This window comes from Lichenostomus cassidix, chromosome 1 (assembly GCF_008360975.1).
Source record: "Lichenostomus cassidix isolate B80296 chromosome 1, HeHo_3.0, whole genome shotgun sequence".
Lineage (NCBI taxonomy): Eukaryota > Metazoa > Chordata > Aves > Passeriformes > Meliphagidae > Lichenostomus > Lichenostomus cassidix.
This window is the reverse complement of record NC_139479.1, coordinates 31,002,949-31,019,739: the sequence shown is the minus strand read 5'-3', so window position 1 is coordinate 31,019,739 and position 16,791 is coordinate 31,002,949. Positions and strand designations below refer to the sequence as shown.

The 16,791-nt window shown below is 37.6% G+C and overlaps 1 protein-coding gene across 6 annotated transcripts in view; it reads left to right on the top strand.

Moving 5' to 3' along the window:
* The window catches only part of UBE3A (ubiquitin protein ligase E3A), a 54,689-nt gene that overhangs the window by 26,445 nt on the left and 11,453 nt on the right, over positions 1-16,791 (top strand). For all 6 annotated transcript variants that reach the window (XM_085055434.1, XM_085055415.1, XM_085055426.1 and 3 more), the window contains 2 exons: positions 5,453-5,763; positions 9,472-10,727. In XM_085055434.1, the coding sequence (XP_084911560.1) occupies positions 5,453-5,763; positions 9,472-10,727 (1,567 nt within the window). The remainder of the gene's footprint in view (positions 1-5,452; positions 5,764-9,471; positions 10,728-16,791) is intronic.

The window sequence follows — 16,791 nt, the reverse complement described above, 5'->3', positions numbered from 1 at the left end:
AGATTTATGTGTAAAAATGAAAGTGTTGTGTCCTATGCAGAAACTGTTAAGTATGTCATTTCATGCTGGTATTTTCAGACAAGTATGAAACGTCCATGTGTATTTCTAAAATTTAGGTACACTTACGAGCAAAAAATGATGCAGGAATGCAGGCAGATATTTTAAACTTCAGGCACGTTTTAAAACTTGAATGTAAATGCTTTGTAGGTGAACTTCAAATTATTACATGCTTCAGTTTTTTTAAAAATTCCTTAGATGTTTAAACTTCTGATTTTCTCTGTGGCAAAAGTTCCCTTTACTTGGTGTTTCTCTGTATTTAGTTTAAGGTATTTGAGAAATGCAAATTACATTCTGTTTCATAGGAACTTTTGAACCAGTACACTCAATCCTTGTTTTTTACAGGTTTTAGATATTCAAAAATTACTACCCAAAATGCAGCCCAGTTCACTTTTGCCTTTGTGGTACATGTTTCTAGTGATACTCCACAATTTTGGCAGCGTTTACATTACAAATGCAAGTACTTATTATCTGGCTTTTTATTAGCTGAAGAACATCTGAAAAGCCTAAAGGCATTCTTTTTTTCTGTAAGTACGACAAGTTAAGTCAGTGAATGATAATTTAATTTTAAACAGTAAAGTGTGCCTGTGAAATTGTTGGACTTTGGGGAAGGAAGTTTGGTATCTATTTTAGGTGCCTCTCCACTGAAGCAGTGCATGCTACTTGAGGTTATACAAGGCCCACTGAGTGGGAAGTTGTCCTTCAGTCAAAATAATGTATCTGGGAAATGTTTAGAACTGCAGCCACACCAGTGCAGTTTCATACTTGGATGTGCAACAACAATGAGTATTTGGAAATGTATATGCAAGGCAGGCACTACAGCCTTAGCTACAGTAGTAACTGTGTGTGCTAATATACAGCGAACAAGACCTGGAGTTCTTTACAGACCAGTTGCTCTTCACTAGGTCCCATTATAGGAACTTAAAGGGAGCTGTGGTCTTCATGGGTGTAGCATGAGCTAAGAATAGAGAGTGGTTTTATGTTACTTTGCTTGATGAACCAGTTTTAATGCCTCAGGCCAAGAACTTAAGTTTTCTGCATACTAAATGTGCGGAGAAATGTGGAAAGAGATCAAGTTTTTGCTTCTGGACAATATAGAGGATATGCTGCAAGTTCTTTTGCTGAATAATGGGGAAATAGGAAATGTGGGCTTTTGGCAATGAACAGTGATAATCATACCTGAAGTACACCAGTGGGAATGTGATATGAAATATCTTCTTGTTTTGTAAAATCACACATTGACTTACTCAGAACTGCATTATCTGTAAGTGCTTTTATTGATGAACCTCAGCAAGAGTAGCTCTTGCGGAAGGCTTGGTAAATTCTCTTCTACCTTCTGAGGTCTGTATCCTCACTTTTATTTATTATTTATTTACCTAAATTATTTGTCTAAAGTAATGTGAAAAGTCTGTGGAATAGCTGCCAGGGAGAGAGGGGAGGATCCAGCTGGATCCCTGTAAGTTTATGGGGCCTTACAGGACTCATGCAGGAATACTCAAAGAGGTGGCTGATGCCATCACAAGGCCTCTCTCAAGGATTTTTCAATGATCTTGGGAATCTGGAGAGGTCCCAGTCAACTGTCCCAACTGGACACTGGCCAGCGTTGGCCCAATATTCAAGAAGGGCAGGACGGATGACCCTGCGAACTACGGGACTGTCAGTCTCACGTCAGTGCCTGGTGAAATTATGGAGAAGGTTATGCTGGGAGTTATTGGAAAACACCTGAAGGACACTGCAGTCATCAGTCACAGCCAGCATGGGTTCATGTCAAACTTAATTTCTTTTTATGACAACGTAATCCATCTAGTTGATCAAGGGAATCCAGTAGATGTAATCTTTTTGGATTTCAGTAAAGCTTTTGATACTATGTCTCTCACTGTCCTTCTAGACAAAATGTCCAGAACGCAGCTGGATAAACAAATCATGGGATGGGTGAGCAACTGGCTCACGCGTCAGGCATAAAGGGTTACAGCAGATGGGATGACATCAGACCTGTCGCTAGTGGGGTTGCACAGGTCTCCATTCTCATCCTTTTTCAACATCTTCATCAGTGACTTGGATGCAGGTCTTGAATGTATATGAAGTAAGTTTGCCAATGATACTATATATTTGGGGGTAGCTGTTGGCTCCCTGGAAGGCTGCTGAGCCATGCAGAGAGAGACTTCATCAAATTAGAGGGTTGGGCAATCACCTACCGTATGAAGTTCAACAAATACAAGTGCTCCTGGGCCCTGCATCACAGAAAAGCCCCTGGGGCCTGGTCAATGGCAAGTTGAACATGAGCCAGCAGTGCTCTGGGAGCTAGCAGGGCCAGCCGTGGCCACAGCATCGCCAGCTGGGCAAGGGAAGGGATTGTCCTGCTCTGCTTTGCACTGGGGCAGCATCATCTTGAATATTGTGTGCAGCTTTGGGCACTGCAGTATGAGAAAGATACCAAACTATTGGCGAGTGTCCAGAGGAGGGCTGTAGAGATGGGGAAGGGCCTTGAGGGGAAGCTGTGTGAGAAGCAGCTGTGTTCACTTGGTCTGTTCAGCCTGGAGAAGGGGACACTGAGGAGAGACCTCATTGTGGTCTACAGCTTGCTGATGAGAGGAAGCACAGAGCCAGGCACTGATCTCTTCTCTCTTGTGACCAGTGACAGGACCCAAGGAAATTGCATGAAACTGTGTCAGGGAAGGTTTAGGTTGCATGTTAGGGAAAGGTTCTTCACCCAAAGGCTCGTTGGGCACTGGTTCAGGCTGCCCAGGGAAGCAGTCACAGCACCAGGCCTGTCTGAGTTCAATAAGTGTTTGTCAGGCAGATGGTGTAATTCTTGAGGATGGTTCTGTGCAGGGCCAGAACTTGAGCTTTTATAATCCTTGTGGGTCCCTTCCAACTTACTATATTCTATGAAATTTTAATACTGCTGCATTCTAGTACTGTTGTACACCATATTGTTTGCTTCCATAGTTGATTTAAAAAAAAAAACACACAAAAAACCACCAAAAAAAAAAAACCCCCAAAAAATCCCCCCAAAAACTTCAGTCATACCTTCTGTCTTCTAATAGAGTTTCACAAAACTTGAGTCAGTGAGTCTCCAGCCACAAGTCAAAATAAAAGTGTTTGTACAAACAGCCTTATTGTAGGCACAGCAAAGTTTGAGAAGTAATTGGTAGCTAAAAAGTAAAACAAATGCGGAGTCCCTCAGAAATTAATTCTTAGAGGCAAGTCTAAGCTTTATCTGCTGGTGTCTCAGATATGACGTGATTAAAGTAGAGTGTTGTTTAAGATGATAAAATGTGTTGTTAATATATCAGTGTTTATACATTGATATAACTTAATTCAAACTAGATGTGTAAGCTAGAAAGGTGTGCATGTTGGTGAGACAGGTGGCCATAATTCAGGTGTAAAAGTTCAGCTTTTTCATATGACGTACTTAACTTGCTTACAAATGACAATATTTTGCACTCTGATTCAATCTGGAGGTCTGGAATGCTTGAAAGTCAGGAATGATCAAAGCATGAAATTTTGCATTCAGAAATAGTTGTCTCTGAAATGATTTACTGGTCCAAGTTGTATTAAAACACTCTTGCTTTGGGGGGTTTTTGAGTGTTTTTTTTTTTAAAGTCTCTATACTAAGGCTGAAGTATGAAAGACAAGATTAAAAAAAAACACTTATTTTTAGATGTACATGGAGAAAGAGGCAGATTTTCATAACTACATATAAAAATGTGAGAGACTAGAACTCTTTCCTTAGATCAGAATATAGCTATGCCCTGTTACACAGTTATGGTTTTAATGGTACTGCTCATGCTGCTGTATTTTTCTTTTCCACATCCATCTCAAAGTGCCAGGGAAACCTTTCTCCTTCGTTGGTTTTTTTGGTTTGGTTTTGTTTTTCTTGGAATGTGCTGGGGCATTTGGAAGGTCAGGTAAACATCAAGGTAATTGTTTTCCTTGTAAGATATGTTTTCTTCTCTAGGATCATGAGATCTTGAAGGGTGAAAAGAAAGAAGCAAAGGTGTTACTGCTGAGTAATAGAACACCTCAGCAGTCACTCTTCAGAACATTTTTCCTTCTAAAGTAACTGCATTGAAACTGGTATTTAACCAACTATTATTAATAGCAAGGTGCAGCAAGTGCTGAGTAGTACCAGTGGGTCTAGCACTTCAGTTCTGAAGTACTTGTTCTGTGCAGAATCTGTGCATGCATCGACATCAGGAAAGGCAATTCCAAGTTAATATCACAATTTCGGATGCTCTAATCTTTATAGTACTGTATCACTAAAGTTACGTAAAAGGCCTCTATGTGACACCTAGTCAAAATGTTTGGAATGTTTCATAGCTGGTGGTTTTCATTAATAACTTGTTTTATTAAATGAAGTCGAGATTTGGGGGTTTCTTTCCAAAATGTGGTTAAATATGGTGCTCTCTGTGCTGCATGCAGCTGCTTCTGTGATTTCTGTGATTTACCTGCTGCTTTCCAGTGATGTCTTTACTATTTGCATGTTTCTGTAGAAGACTGTGATCTTATTAATAAGGCAGTTACATATTTTTCTATGTGTGTATATAGTACTGTGCACACAGACGTATAGCAATACAGCTGTGATTTTTCAGAATACATACTTGCCACCTATAATGGCAGGAGCAAGAGAAGGATTTGGCAGATAGTGCTTTTTTAGGTGGAGTTTGGATTTTTTGGTGGGGTTTTTGTTAGTTTTGTTCTGATTTTTGTTTTGGGGTTTTTTTTGAGAACCATATAATTTATTTAGGATAAAATACACATTCAGTCTTCAGCTCATCTGTAATGGTGTCTTTGGCACCAGTTTAAATTATTCAAGGAATATTTTTCCTATGGATTTAAACAGATGAAGTATATGATAACTTAGTCATCTGGAATCTTGTTAAAATGGTTAAAATTGTGTAGTATTGATAGTACTGCTAAATAAAGGTCTGAATTGTTTGTATCTCATGCCTCTTCTGTCTGTCAGTGGCAACTATGCCTCATATAGTTGCCTCTAATATATTAGATTCAACACCTGTGTGGCATCCAGTTCTGTTTCAATTGCAGCCTTGTTTTGGATCCAAATTGCTCTCTTCTTCAGTGACAGTGAGATTGTTCAGAACTGTACAAGATTGTCTCCACTGTAGCTCTACCATGTAATGCTGAAAACGATGCACAAACAGGATTTATCTTTCACGTACATAGAACCCACAAATTAAATTGTGTGTTAAATATATTTGCATTTGTCAAGATGAGAATCCTGCATTTTAAAAAATCTCCTGATATGTTCTCTCTGACAGAAATCTTGTGTTTCAGTGCCTGACTAATCTCTGCCTTGCTGATGCTATTGAATGAGCTTTGTATGGGAAAGCTCCACTAATCCTTGTACTTACTGTTTGAATGTTTGCTACAGGAAGCGAGCAGCTGCAAAGCATCTAATAGAGCGCTACTACCACCAGTTAACTGAGGGCTGTGGAAATGAAGCCTGCACGAATGAATTTTGTGCTTCCTGTCCAACTTTTCTCCGTATGGATAACAATGCAGCAGCCATTAAGGCCCTCGAGCTTTATAAGATTAATGCAAAACTCTGTGATCCTCATCCCTCCAAGAAAGGAACGAGCTCAGCTTACCTAGAAAACAATTCCAAAGGTGCCCATAACAATTCCTGCACTGACAGAAAAATGAACAAGAAGGAAATGCAAGGCCCAAGAGATGACTTTAAAGGTAAGATGTTTACAGTTTTTGTAAAATAAAACACATTTCATATGCACAAGTACAAGCCAACAGAATTCACTCTGGTGGTGTTCTGCTGACTTCTTTAGTAAAATACAATATTAGACAATCAAGTATTTTACTATGGATTCAGAAAAAGTGATGGATTAATGCTGAGTACTGATTCCAAATCTGGATCTTGACTTACACCTCTGTTGAAATCAACATGCATTTGTTGTTTCAGAAGAATAATGATTTTTGCAAACATGAAAAGGCTTTTATAAGTGCTGTTGTATGACTGTTCTAGTTTTGCTAGTTTCGTAACTTCAACAGTTAATGAATTATGAAAGTTATACTTTAACTAAATCCAGATTCTGTGTTAAGAAACTTAACAGATTAAAAAAATGGTACAGTGGATGATAGGCAATACATTCACTAAGCTAAAAATTGTTTGAGCACAGTTATTTTTAAGCCAGTGTAAAATGAAATGCTGTTCTATATATCTTTTCTAACTTCTGTTTAGCTTTTCAAACTCTCTCTAAAAGTAAATACATACTGGTAGAATAATGTTAGTTGTTGCCAAAACCCATGATGCAAACAAGTCAAAAAACCCAGCCAGCTGTAATTAACCTTTGAGCAGACTTTTTTAAAATATTGTGGCAATAAGTGGTATAAACACACAAGTCCAGATTCATTCATTTTAGGTAAAAAAAGATGAAATTGTTTACAGCAAAGATTTTAAAAACTATGCAGAATAGGCAATAAAGCATAGTGCTGTGTTATAAGTGACCCAAGATGTTCCAGTCAATAGCAGCATCACTTTGTTCTTTATCTGCTGCAAGGATAAATTTGTCCCCAAATTATTTATGATCTGAATAAGCAGAGAGGCAAACATTAGGAAGGGAAAATGGGAGAGAATGTAGCATCAGATGAGCAAGAGGCACATTAAGTCTTTTCTGATTTGTCTCTTGATTTTTTTGTATTTTTAATGGAGCTTTTCAGATACAGAAGTTTCCTTATTCTAACCATCCCCTCTCCCTAGGAATGGTACCTAAGAGTGCTCTCAACCTCCAGATTCAGTCAGTTGGCTACAGCAGCGACTCAGACTTCCTCTGTTGGAGCACCACAAGTATTGACCTTTCTTTGTAGCTGTATAGGCAGAGAGCTTTAATGCATTCTTAAAGCCCATCTGAGGCTTGGTTACCTTTGGAACTGGATGATGTCTAAAAAATCTAGCACTCTGAGTTTTTTTAAGGTCTGTCTGCTTCAACAGTTACTGGGAAAACTGCAGCTAAGTTTAGCAAAGCCAAGGAAAAAGATGTATAGTTTGCTTTTATGCTTGACATAGGATTAAAAGTTCTAAATAAATTGAAAGACATATCCTTCAAAAATAATTACTTAAATTACTTTTCTGGAGTGCTGAGCCCTAAGACTATTACCTTTGGGGAATAAAGCTCTGTGGAGGCCATTGTCAGCATCTCACTAATACCTTAGATGGCAATCCAGAAAAAAGGAAATAGAGAAATCACAAATGCATAAAAAACACAGGTTACAGTTGTAGTCAGAGAAAGAGAAAACACCATTCAAAAAACAGTATTATCATTGCCTGGGAAGCTATTTTCAATTTTGCTCACCAGAATACTAAATTGGAAACAGAGATCAGTTGATAAGTGGCAAGCACACACTGATAACAAAGCTTCCATAAGAGATAAAGAAAATATAATTAATAAATTTGCTAATTAATGTTTTTAGTCTGTACAATAATAATGTAATGAGTGCGTTGTTGGCGATATATAGATCACATGCAGTCTTTCTCACAGACAAGAATCACTGTTAAAACTTGACCTTATGTACAGATTTGTCATGTGGTATTACTGAGAAGAAGGTCTGAGGGGAGTTGCTTCACTGGATTGCTTATTTGAAATAGAAGGGGTGAGAGGAAAAGCCATGAAAAGCTCACAGATTCAGACACAAGTTAGCTAAAATTGGTTTGTGTTACAAGGAAGCTTCACTTTTTGTTTTGTTTTGAGGTTTGTTTTCCTCCAGCTGTTCTCAGTGCTGGAAAGTAAAAATGGGGCAGATCCTTATGGCAGCTCAGTTACAGGATGGTCACAGGATATGACTTAAAGCTGCTATGAAACTGCTGATGGTACTATTAAATATTTTAACTGGAAATAGCACATGGTTAGTTCCCGAAATACTAAAACCTTTAAAAGAGTGAATGAGGAATTCCTGTTTTAACTGTGGAAGTCCGAAATTCGTTATATTGTTAAATTGTCAACTTGTGCTGATAATTTTTATGCTATGAATAATGTCTGTGGTCCAGAGTCAATCAACTTGAGTCTGTGGTCCTCATTTTGAGGAGCCGTATCATGGAACTTCCTCATATTTCTCTTAACAGAAGAAAATTAAAACTTCTTTTAAGACAAGTTTTGCTTCTTGAGCATGCACTGCAGCAGATAAAAATAGATGTTGCACTAAGCTTGAATCCTTTAAAAATGTTTTCACTAGAGCTGTTTTTTTAACAGGACAGATTTTAGTTTTGGGTTTTGTCAGTGTCTTCAGATTGTGAGTCAATCTTAAGTAGCATGATATAAGCTTAACCTAGCATGGCTGGTGAATACAGTTCTGAGATGTTTTCTAGATCTCTAGAGAAGCTGTTAAACAGATTCTGTTTCAGTTCTAAATTATGTGCCAGTTCAGAAGAATTTGCTTAAACTAGAATATCTTTTCAGGGTCTAATCATGTGGTAATCCTACTGTAAATCATCACCTGATGTGAAAGTATCTGTGGGTTCTGTTTGCGCAGTAACACAGAAAGCTATAAATAATGTTTTCTTTCTTTTTTCTAAAGAGAAAGGAAGATTTCAAATAACAGATGGACCCTTCAAATGACTTATTTTGTATCAGGAGTTTGGGGAGAGGGAGAACAGACAGGTATTTGGAGCAGATGATGTCTGTAAACCAGCTTGTTCATCTGAATAGCATGTTGATGAGTATACCCAAGTTGCTTATCTCAGTGAGGCCTAATGTACAAAGAAATAATCCACATGCCCCCCCGTATGTGTAATTTAGAAGGCAACATAAATTTCAGAGCATATATTGATGCTTTTGGGAGGATTTTCAGCCATCAATTTAGTACAAAAACAGTTGCAGAAAACTTCAAAAAGGGAAATATGTAATGTTATATTCCCATTAATGTACAACAAAACAAGTGATTGAGTCTTTTCAGGGTCTGGTTTTAAGGGAGGAAGAATGTGTGAAGTCCATAGACATGTGCTGTGTTTGAAAAAAGAGGTTGAGACAGTCCAGTTTGTTTAGTTTGACTTACACATGAACTGTGCAGATTTACCAGATGATTGTATTGTCACAGCCTTATTCATTGTCTTCTAAAGTTTAAACCTCTTACTGATTGCTCTTGTTTAGGCAATACAGTACTGTTAAATACCAAATGTAGCTGATTGGCTGCAAAAGTTTCACCATTGTGCACATTCTCTGATTGACATCCGTGAATAAAATACTTTACAAAGTCAGTGAATGAAATAATAATTTTTCATGCTAATGAAATGATAAAGTATCTGTTTTGAATTTATTCAGCACTGACACTGTTTTTGTGGTTTTAATGATGGTATGACACACAGATTCCTTGGGTAGGGCAAACCAGAAGTACGTTATCTTTTTAATTTTTATCTTAATAAAATTAATAACTTTTTTTTTATAGATGTGACTTTTCTAACAGAGGACAAGATATATGAAATTCTCGAACTATGTCGGGAAAAAGAGGATTATTCCCCCTTAATCCGGGTGATTGGGAGAGTGTTTTCTAGTGCTGAAGCACTGGTACAGAGTTTCCGAAAAACCAAGCAGCACACCAAGGAGGAGCTCAAGTCCCTTCAAGGAAAGGATGAAGACAAAGATGAAGATGAAAAGGAAAAAGCTGCCTGTTCGGCTGCTGCTATGGAAGAAGATTCTGGTGCATCATCATCTTCATCATCAAGAATAGGTGATAACACACAGGGAGATAATAACCTCCAAAAACTAGGCCCGGATGAAGTGTCTGTAGATATTGAAGCAGTCAGACGGGTCTACGATAGGTTACTTTCTAATGAAAAAATAGAAACTGCCTTTTTAAATGCACTTGTGTACTTGTCACCTAATGTGGAATGTGACTTGACTTACCATAATGTGTACTCTCGGGATCCTAACTATCTGAATTTGTTTATTATTGTTATGGAGAATGGCAATCTTCATAGCCCAGAGTATCTGGAAATGGCTCTACCATTGTTTTGCAAAGCAATGAGCAAACTACCCCTTGCCGCTCAAGCAAAACTGGTCAGATTGTGGTCTAAGTATAGAGCAGACCAAATTCGGAGAATGATGGAAACATTTCAGCAGCTTATTACTTACAAAGTCATAAGCAACGAGTTCAATAGTCGTAACCTAGTGAATGATGATGATGCTGTTGTTGCTGCTTCAAAGTGCTTGAAAATGGTTTACTATGCAAATGTAGTAGGAGGGGATGTGGATACAGATCATAACGAAGAGGAAGATGAAGAACCCATCCCAGAATCAAGTGAACTAACTCTTCAAGAGCTGTTGGGTGAGGAAAGAAGAAATAAAAAAGGTCCTCGAGTGGACCCACTGGAAACTGAACTTGGTGTTAAAACTATAGATTGCAGAAAACCACTTATCCCTTTTGAAGAATTTATTAATGAACCACTGAATGATGTTCTAGAAATGGACAAAGACTACACTTTCTTCAAAGTAGAAACAGAGAATAAATTCTCATTTATGACCTGTCCTTTCATATTGAATGCTGTCACCAAGAACCTGGGATTGTATTATGACAATAGGATCCGGATGTACAGTGAAAGACGCATAACTGTGCTCTACAGCTTAGTTCAAGGGCAGCAGCTCAACCCCTATTTGCGACTTAAAGTGAGACGTGATCACATCATAGATGATGCACTTGTGCGGGTAAGTCACACCAGCGTGGAGCTTCGGTTTGTTGGTTCTGACTAGTGCAAACTGCACGGGCGTGGAGTAGCTGAAAAAGATTCTGAGTGCATATATACTAGATTTCCTCTAGAAGAATATCAAATAGCTTTATGGTTTGAGTTCTAAGCATGATGCTGAAGAGTTGTATGTATGCTTCTGCGCCGAGTGGTTGCAGACTTAGATGTTTGAAATGTCAAATAGCTCTTATTCCCCATTATCAGATCCTGCACAGATCTTAATGGTGAGAGTTACCAACTTCTATTTCTTTGTCCTCTGCACTTTCCTGGATTGTCTTCTGATGGTAGGGATTTTCAGGGATTTAATTCCAACTTCAGATGGAAGTTGGAATTAAAACCTTTTAGTTGTGTACTCTTCTTGTGACTTCTAAATTTCTAGCAATAAAGCATTGTTGCAATTTTGTGCAAATACTGATGTGACTGAAAAAGGACAAGACAGACCTGTTAATACCTGAGAAGTGTGAGAGCAGCCTTAAATTAAAACTTCAAGCCATTTCTTCATGCATTTTTGGAAGAGGGGAATCATACAGGATACAAACTATTTTACAGTAAATAGATCCATATATGACCTAAATATGTTCTTTAATTTTAGGACCTTTCCTTTATTTTTTTGCCTAATTTTTCGAAAGCTCATTTTCCTGTGTTCTGTTATTAAAGCACAAGCTTGCAAATTTTGAAATTTAACCATGGCTTTAAAACATATCACTGAATAGCCTGACAGTTATTTAGGGAGGTTTTGGGGAAATTACCTGGATTTGCCTCTCAACCCAGCTGTTACTTGTTGTTAAATTTGATGACTTCAACTGCTGAAGGTCAAATGTGAGAGCCCTAAATGAGCTCCCACCTTGATTTTTCTGCATGCCCGGGAATTTCCAGCTGTGTTTGCTGCTTCATGGGAATTGCTGATATTATGACTTCTTGGGGAAAACATTTGGCTTTGGTACTAAAAGAAAAAATAAAATTGCAATGCAGAAATGGCTTCTGTCTGTAAACACACATTTATATTAGGTAAATAAATACAAAAATACTATGTACCAGTGTTTTTGATTTAAGAATATTCTTTGTAATTTCACTACCTATCAGACTTAATGTTGTGTCCAGTTACGTTTTGTCATATTAATGTAATGGAGTTTATTTCCCTGAATGTTCAGCTTTGGGCCCATAAATACTGTAATAAAAGGAGGCACAGTAGTATCTCTTTAGGAGAGGATGAGCTGGAAGAGCATAAGAGCTAGTTTTAGGATGTTCTTTTCAATGTCAATTCCAGCAGAACGAAAGCAAGCCTTCCTCCTCATGCTGATAATAGGAAGAAAAATCCAGAAATACGAGAAAAGGCATTCTTTCACATACTGCTTGTTGTGGGAGTTGTAATCTTTGAGGACAAAAACATATGTTTAGTATAGCTTAGAAAGCTTGTGGGCAACATCAAGTTGCAGTGGGGCCACAGCAGTCACTGCTGTGCACACTCTTGGCTTGTAGGAAATTTAGGAAATTTAAATCAGATTAAACTCAAACATACTAATCTAAATTGTGACGCACTTGCAGCAGCCCTTGCACAGCCTAGCAGCCTGAGTTACATGCCTGGGCAGTTGCCATGGATCCTCCTATGGCTGTTAATTTAAGCTGTCAGAACATGCTAAATTATGGTGACCTGACTGCTGGAGCCCCGAGGAAAGTAAGAATTTTAAACTGTTTATTCTGGGACAGAAAATGAAGGGAAAAGATAGGATTGTTCTGAATTCAGGTAGACTGAACTAAACTGTAGTGGTAGCCAACAAGACCAAGTGGAGCCCAGAAATTTCTCAGAAGTGGAAAATAGATCATATTCAGTAAAATGGAGATGAACACAGACTTGCCATCCAAGGTGGAGGAAGGGAGTATGTGCTGTTTCAAACAGATGTTACAAGGTAGCTGTTGTGGGATGATATGGAATTAGGGAAAATTGTACTGAAAAATGTATTAAATGGGTACAGAATACACCTTTTAACTGTTGATATGTTTTAACTGATGATACAAAGTATCAGTGCTCAAGGAATATATTTTAAATATTCTCCAAGGAAGTGTTAGTGAATGGAACAATATAATGTCACTATTGACCATAGTGTTCCTATGTCTTGTTCATTTATTTCTTCTCATTTTAATATCAGAAAGTATGCAATAGAAATATATTTGGAGAGCTCAGTCTCTTCAAAGAAATTGTAAAGTCCCCTTAGGGGTAAAAAAAGTTGATGGAGAGGACATAAAAGCTGGATGGAAAAGTTGAATGAGAAATAGTGGTTTTCTCAACTGATAGCACCTAGTTTTATTATAAGGAAGCAGGCTTAATGTAAGCAAAATGACATGTATTTTTTTTTCACACTGTGTACTTTAAAATTATGGATGTCTTTGCCCAGGACTTGAAACTTTTAATGAAAGAAAATCCATCAAAACTAATGGACATTACAGGCATTTTGGTGTAAGCCACACACAAACCTTGGGAAGTCCCTGAGCTGCAAGTGTGCTGATAGCTGAGAAGCTGTTCCAGGGGAGATACTGTTCCACACTGTCATCTTTCAGTTTCTTCAGCAAGTGCCTGATCTGTTCAAGAATTGCATGCTGTTGTTACTGATACTCTCTGTAACTGGTTTAGAAGTGATTTTAGTAATTTCCACAATTATTTCCTAATTGGTCTGAAAGAGGTCTAGAGGAAGCTCTTCAGTCTTATGTCCTAAGCCTTAAAGCATTTGCTCTGTCTCTGATGGGAATCTGAGATGAAAACCATGAGCTTCACAATCTGAGTGAAAGCTGCATTGGATGAGTTTGCATTGGGGATGGCTGCAGTTTGGGGTGTACAGGATTGAACTTAGGAAGGGTCTCACTGAAAACTACCAGAAAGATCTTTCCAAGATGATAATCTTCAATACTGAAAGCATGGTTTTAGATCTGTTCAGTACCAAAATGTTTCTAAATATGCTTAAATTGCTGGTAATTAATTATGAGTACCAGCATATTTACCTTTGAATTTCGTATTTTTTTAACTTCAGGGGTTTGAATATTTACAGACGTGTTTGAATTGTAAGTACTATTTATGTCACTAGATCTGTGTCTTTACAGAACAGTCAGTGAAGACTTTTTTGAGTATATATGGAATGACTGATAACTTCCTGATAAATGCATTTTTAAGAATATTGACTAATATGAGGTTGAGATGGTGTACTCATATTTTCCTTATTGATGTTGAATATTTTTCAAACAAATATATTGATCAGCCTTTGCAATTTCTTCCAAACTCACTAAGTACTGGCCTTCTCCTGCTAATTAGTTGAGCTAATTAAATCATTACCAAGCTGCTTTTCTGCTATCAATTCTTAGTATTTTAGTTTTTATAATTATGTATATCTTCTCACTTTTTGGATTTCATTAAAGCAGATAAGGTAAGTGATTTTTTTTTGTTTACTATTATTGCAGTAGGACTTTTTCCCTTTTTGTAAGAATTTGAAGCAATATTTTTAAAATATCTTAAAAGCAATATCTTGTTTAATGTTGCTTATTAAGAGAGTCTTAGTTTTCTGAAACACATACATGTGAGGAAAAATTTTATTTACAAATTCATTGTTCAATTTCTTTGCGTGTATGAAACTTGCCTCAGAAACTTTTTTTGCGTTTTTTATTGGAAATTATTTAATGAAACATCTTTCTTTGTATTATATACTTACTGTATACTTATCTGTATGCATGTTAGTCTGAAAAGTCACCTGGGGACAAGGGTGGAATGTTGGAATTTTTAACACTTTGGTCCCCATTTTTTTTTAAGGAACCCTTATATTTGGGAGTTGGTAGCTCAGTTTGCGGTTCCTGAAGACAGTTAACATGCTTTTTTCTGTCCAGCAGGTTTAATAGGTTAGCTGTATTGCTGAGTCATGCTGTGTGACTGTGGGTAGTAATGAAAGGAAATACATCCTTAAATCCCCTCTTCTGTCTTTTCATTCCCCAAGAGCTAATTTCTTTCATCCCCTTCTTCTGGGTTTATTCTTCCCCCACCCCCATGGCCCAGGTTATATGTGGCTTTCTTCTCAGGTAACAGTAATTTAAAGGGTGTGAGTTACGACACACAACTTCTGCAAGTGAAAATGTGGCAGGTGCCTTCAGCAGAATCTGGCCTGTACTTGCTTTCAAATTAGAAACTCAATTGATAAATGTCACGTGGAATGTAGACAGTTAGTGGGCAGCAACCCTTTCCTGCTTGTAAATGACTCTGCTGAGTGTATTGATGGGAAAACTCTTACGTGACACCTGAACCCAGTAAGCAGATTCTCTCATATTAGCAGCAAAGTACTTCAGGAGCTTTGATGTTCTTTTAGACCAAGTCGAAGTCGGTGTGTCCAGGTGAAAATGTCAGCACTGGTGTGCCTTCTTGGTTGGATGCAGAGTATGTGACTGTTCATGTGTGCAAGCTCTGAATGCATGAACTGTAAAGCACAGCTGGCAAAAGCGCTGCTTTGACACTCAAACTATTACTTTCTATGCCATTTTTTAGAAAAATGTGTTGACCGACTTACATCATGATGTGTCACCGGTACTTTTAAGCGTTAATTAGCTGTGTTCTACCATTTTTGCTATCTGGTGTGAAAAGTGCTGCTGCCTCTGCATTAAAGAGACTTTTTATGTTACATGGCTAGAACTTGAGGTGGTTTGTGATCATTTTTGACTGAATAGAAATTAGTTCCATTGCTATCAGTTCTAAGCACGTAGCCAAACTCTGATGTTACATTAAGCTTTTAAATATTGTAATATTTCTGTCATTCAGTGAACATTCCTGTCTTTCAGGAAAGCAGTTTTATTCTGTAAACAAAGTAAAATCACCTAGTCTCTTAGCTTGTGGTACAGTGCTGTGTTTCAGCAAACAAAATACAGATATTCTTTATGACATCATCTCTCAGCTTTCAGCTTTTCAATTAATACATTCTGCCACTGCTTTAGAGGTACTACACACCTGCTTTTTAGGAAGTCCCTGGAAAACATAATCATTACTTCCATGACTTAGCCAGTCAAACCATCATGACAGAAAACATAACTTTTAAAACTTTGGTAATTCAGACAGCTGGATTCTGTTTATCAAGCAGCATCTGTGTTGACAAGATTGAGGTAGCTGTGATTATTAAAAACAAACAAAGGCCCCAAAAAAACGCAAGAACCAAACAACTGTAACTGAAATTTGTACTTCCCTGCTATAGAAACACTGCTGCAGTTCTGCTAAAATCCAGTGCCTCTTTACTGTCATGTCTGATGGTGTTTCCCACTGCGCTCAGTTTTTGTGAAGCATCAGTGTTGACACAGATATTCAAGGAGCAACTAAACTGACAACTTTCAGTTGAGCAGCTTAGCAGCATTTTCCTGCTTATAGAAGAATCTAGTTCAAGGAGCATCAGGCTTTGCTCAAAATACTGGCTTTTGGGTAATCTTTTATCTGACTCCCTTGCAGACATCCAGTGCACTGTTCTAATCTGCCTAGCCAGCATTGCTCAACTAAGATTGTTTCCTTCCTCTTTTTTCAGTGCTGTTTTTCTCAGCCAAAAATTCATTTTGAAATTTCTTTAATTGCTCTGTAGGTAGAAATATGAGCACTTTCCTTAGTGCATTTCTATGACACAAGAGAGTCTTCACACTATTACAAAGGTTGCTGTCCCAAAAGAAATGCAGAGGCAGCACTTGCTTTCTCAGAATTTACCAAAATTCATAAAATATGCAGTATAGTAAATCACTGGTGGTAAAGACTGCAAAGCCAACAAAGTCATGACTGGGGAGAAAAAGCCCACATCTTTATTGCTGTTGGTTGCAAGTGGTTGCAGTAGGAGAATTTCTGTCTGTCCAGCTTGAACATTTAACCTGTATTTATGGTTTTAAAATAAATGCTAGTTCTCTGTTTTTAAAAAGTTGCAAGTTGTACTTGGCTTAAGCTCCATTGTTGTCCTAGGAAAAGAATTTTTTACGCAAATGTCTTAAGTAGTATATAACTAGTCTATATTTCAATCAGCTGACTACAGGAT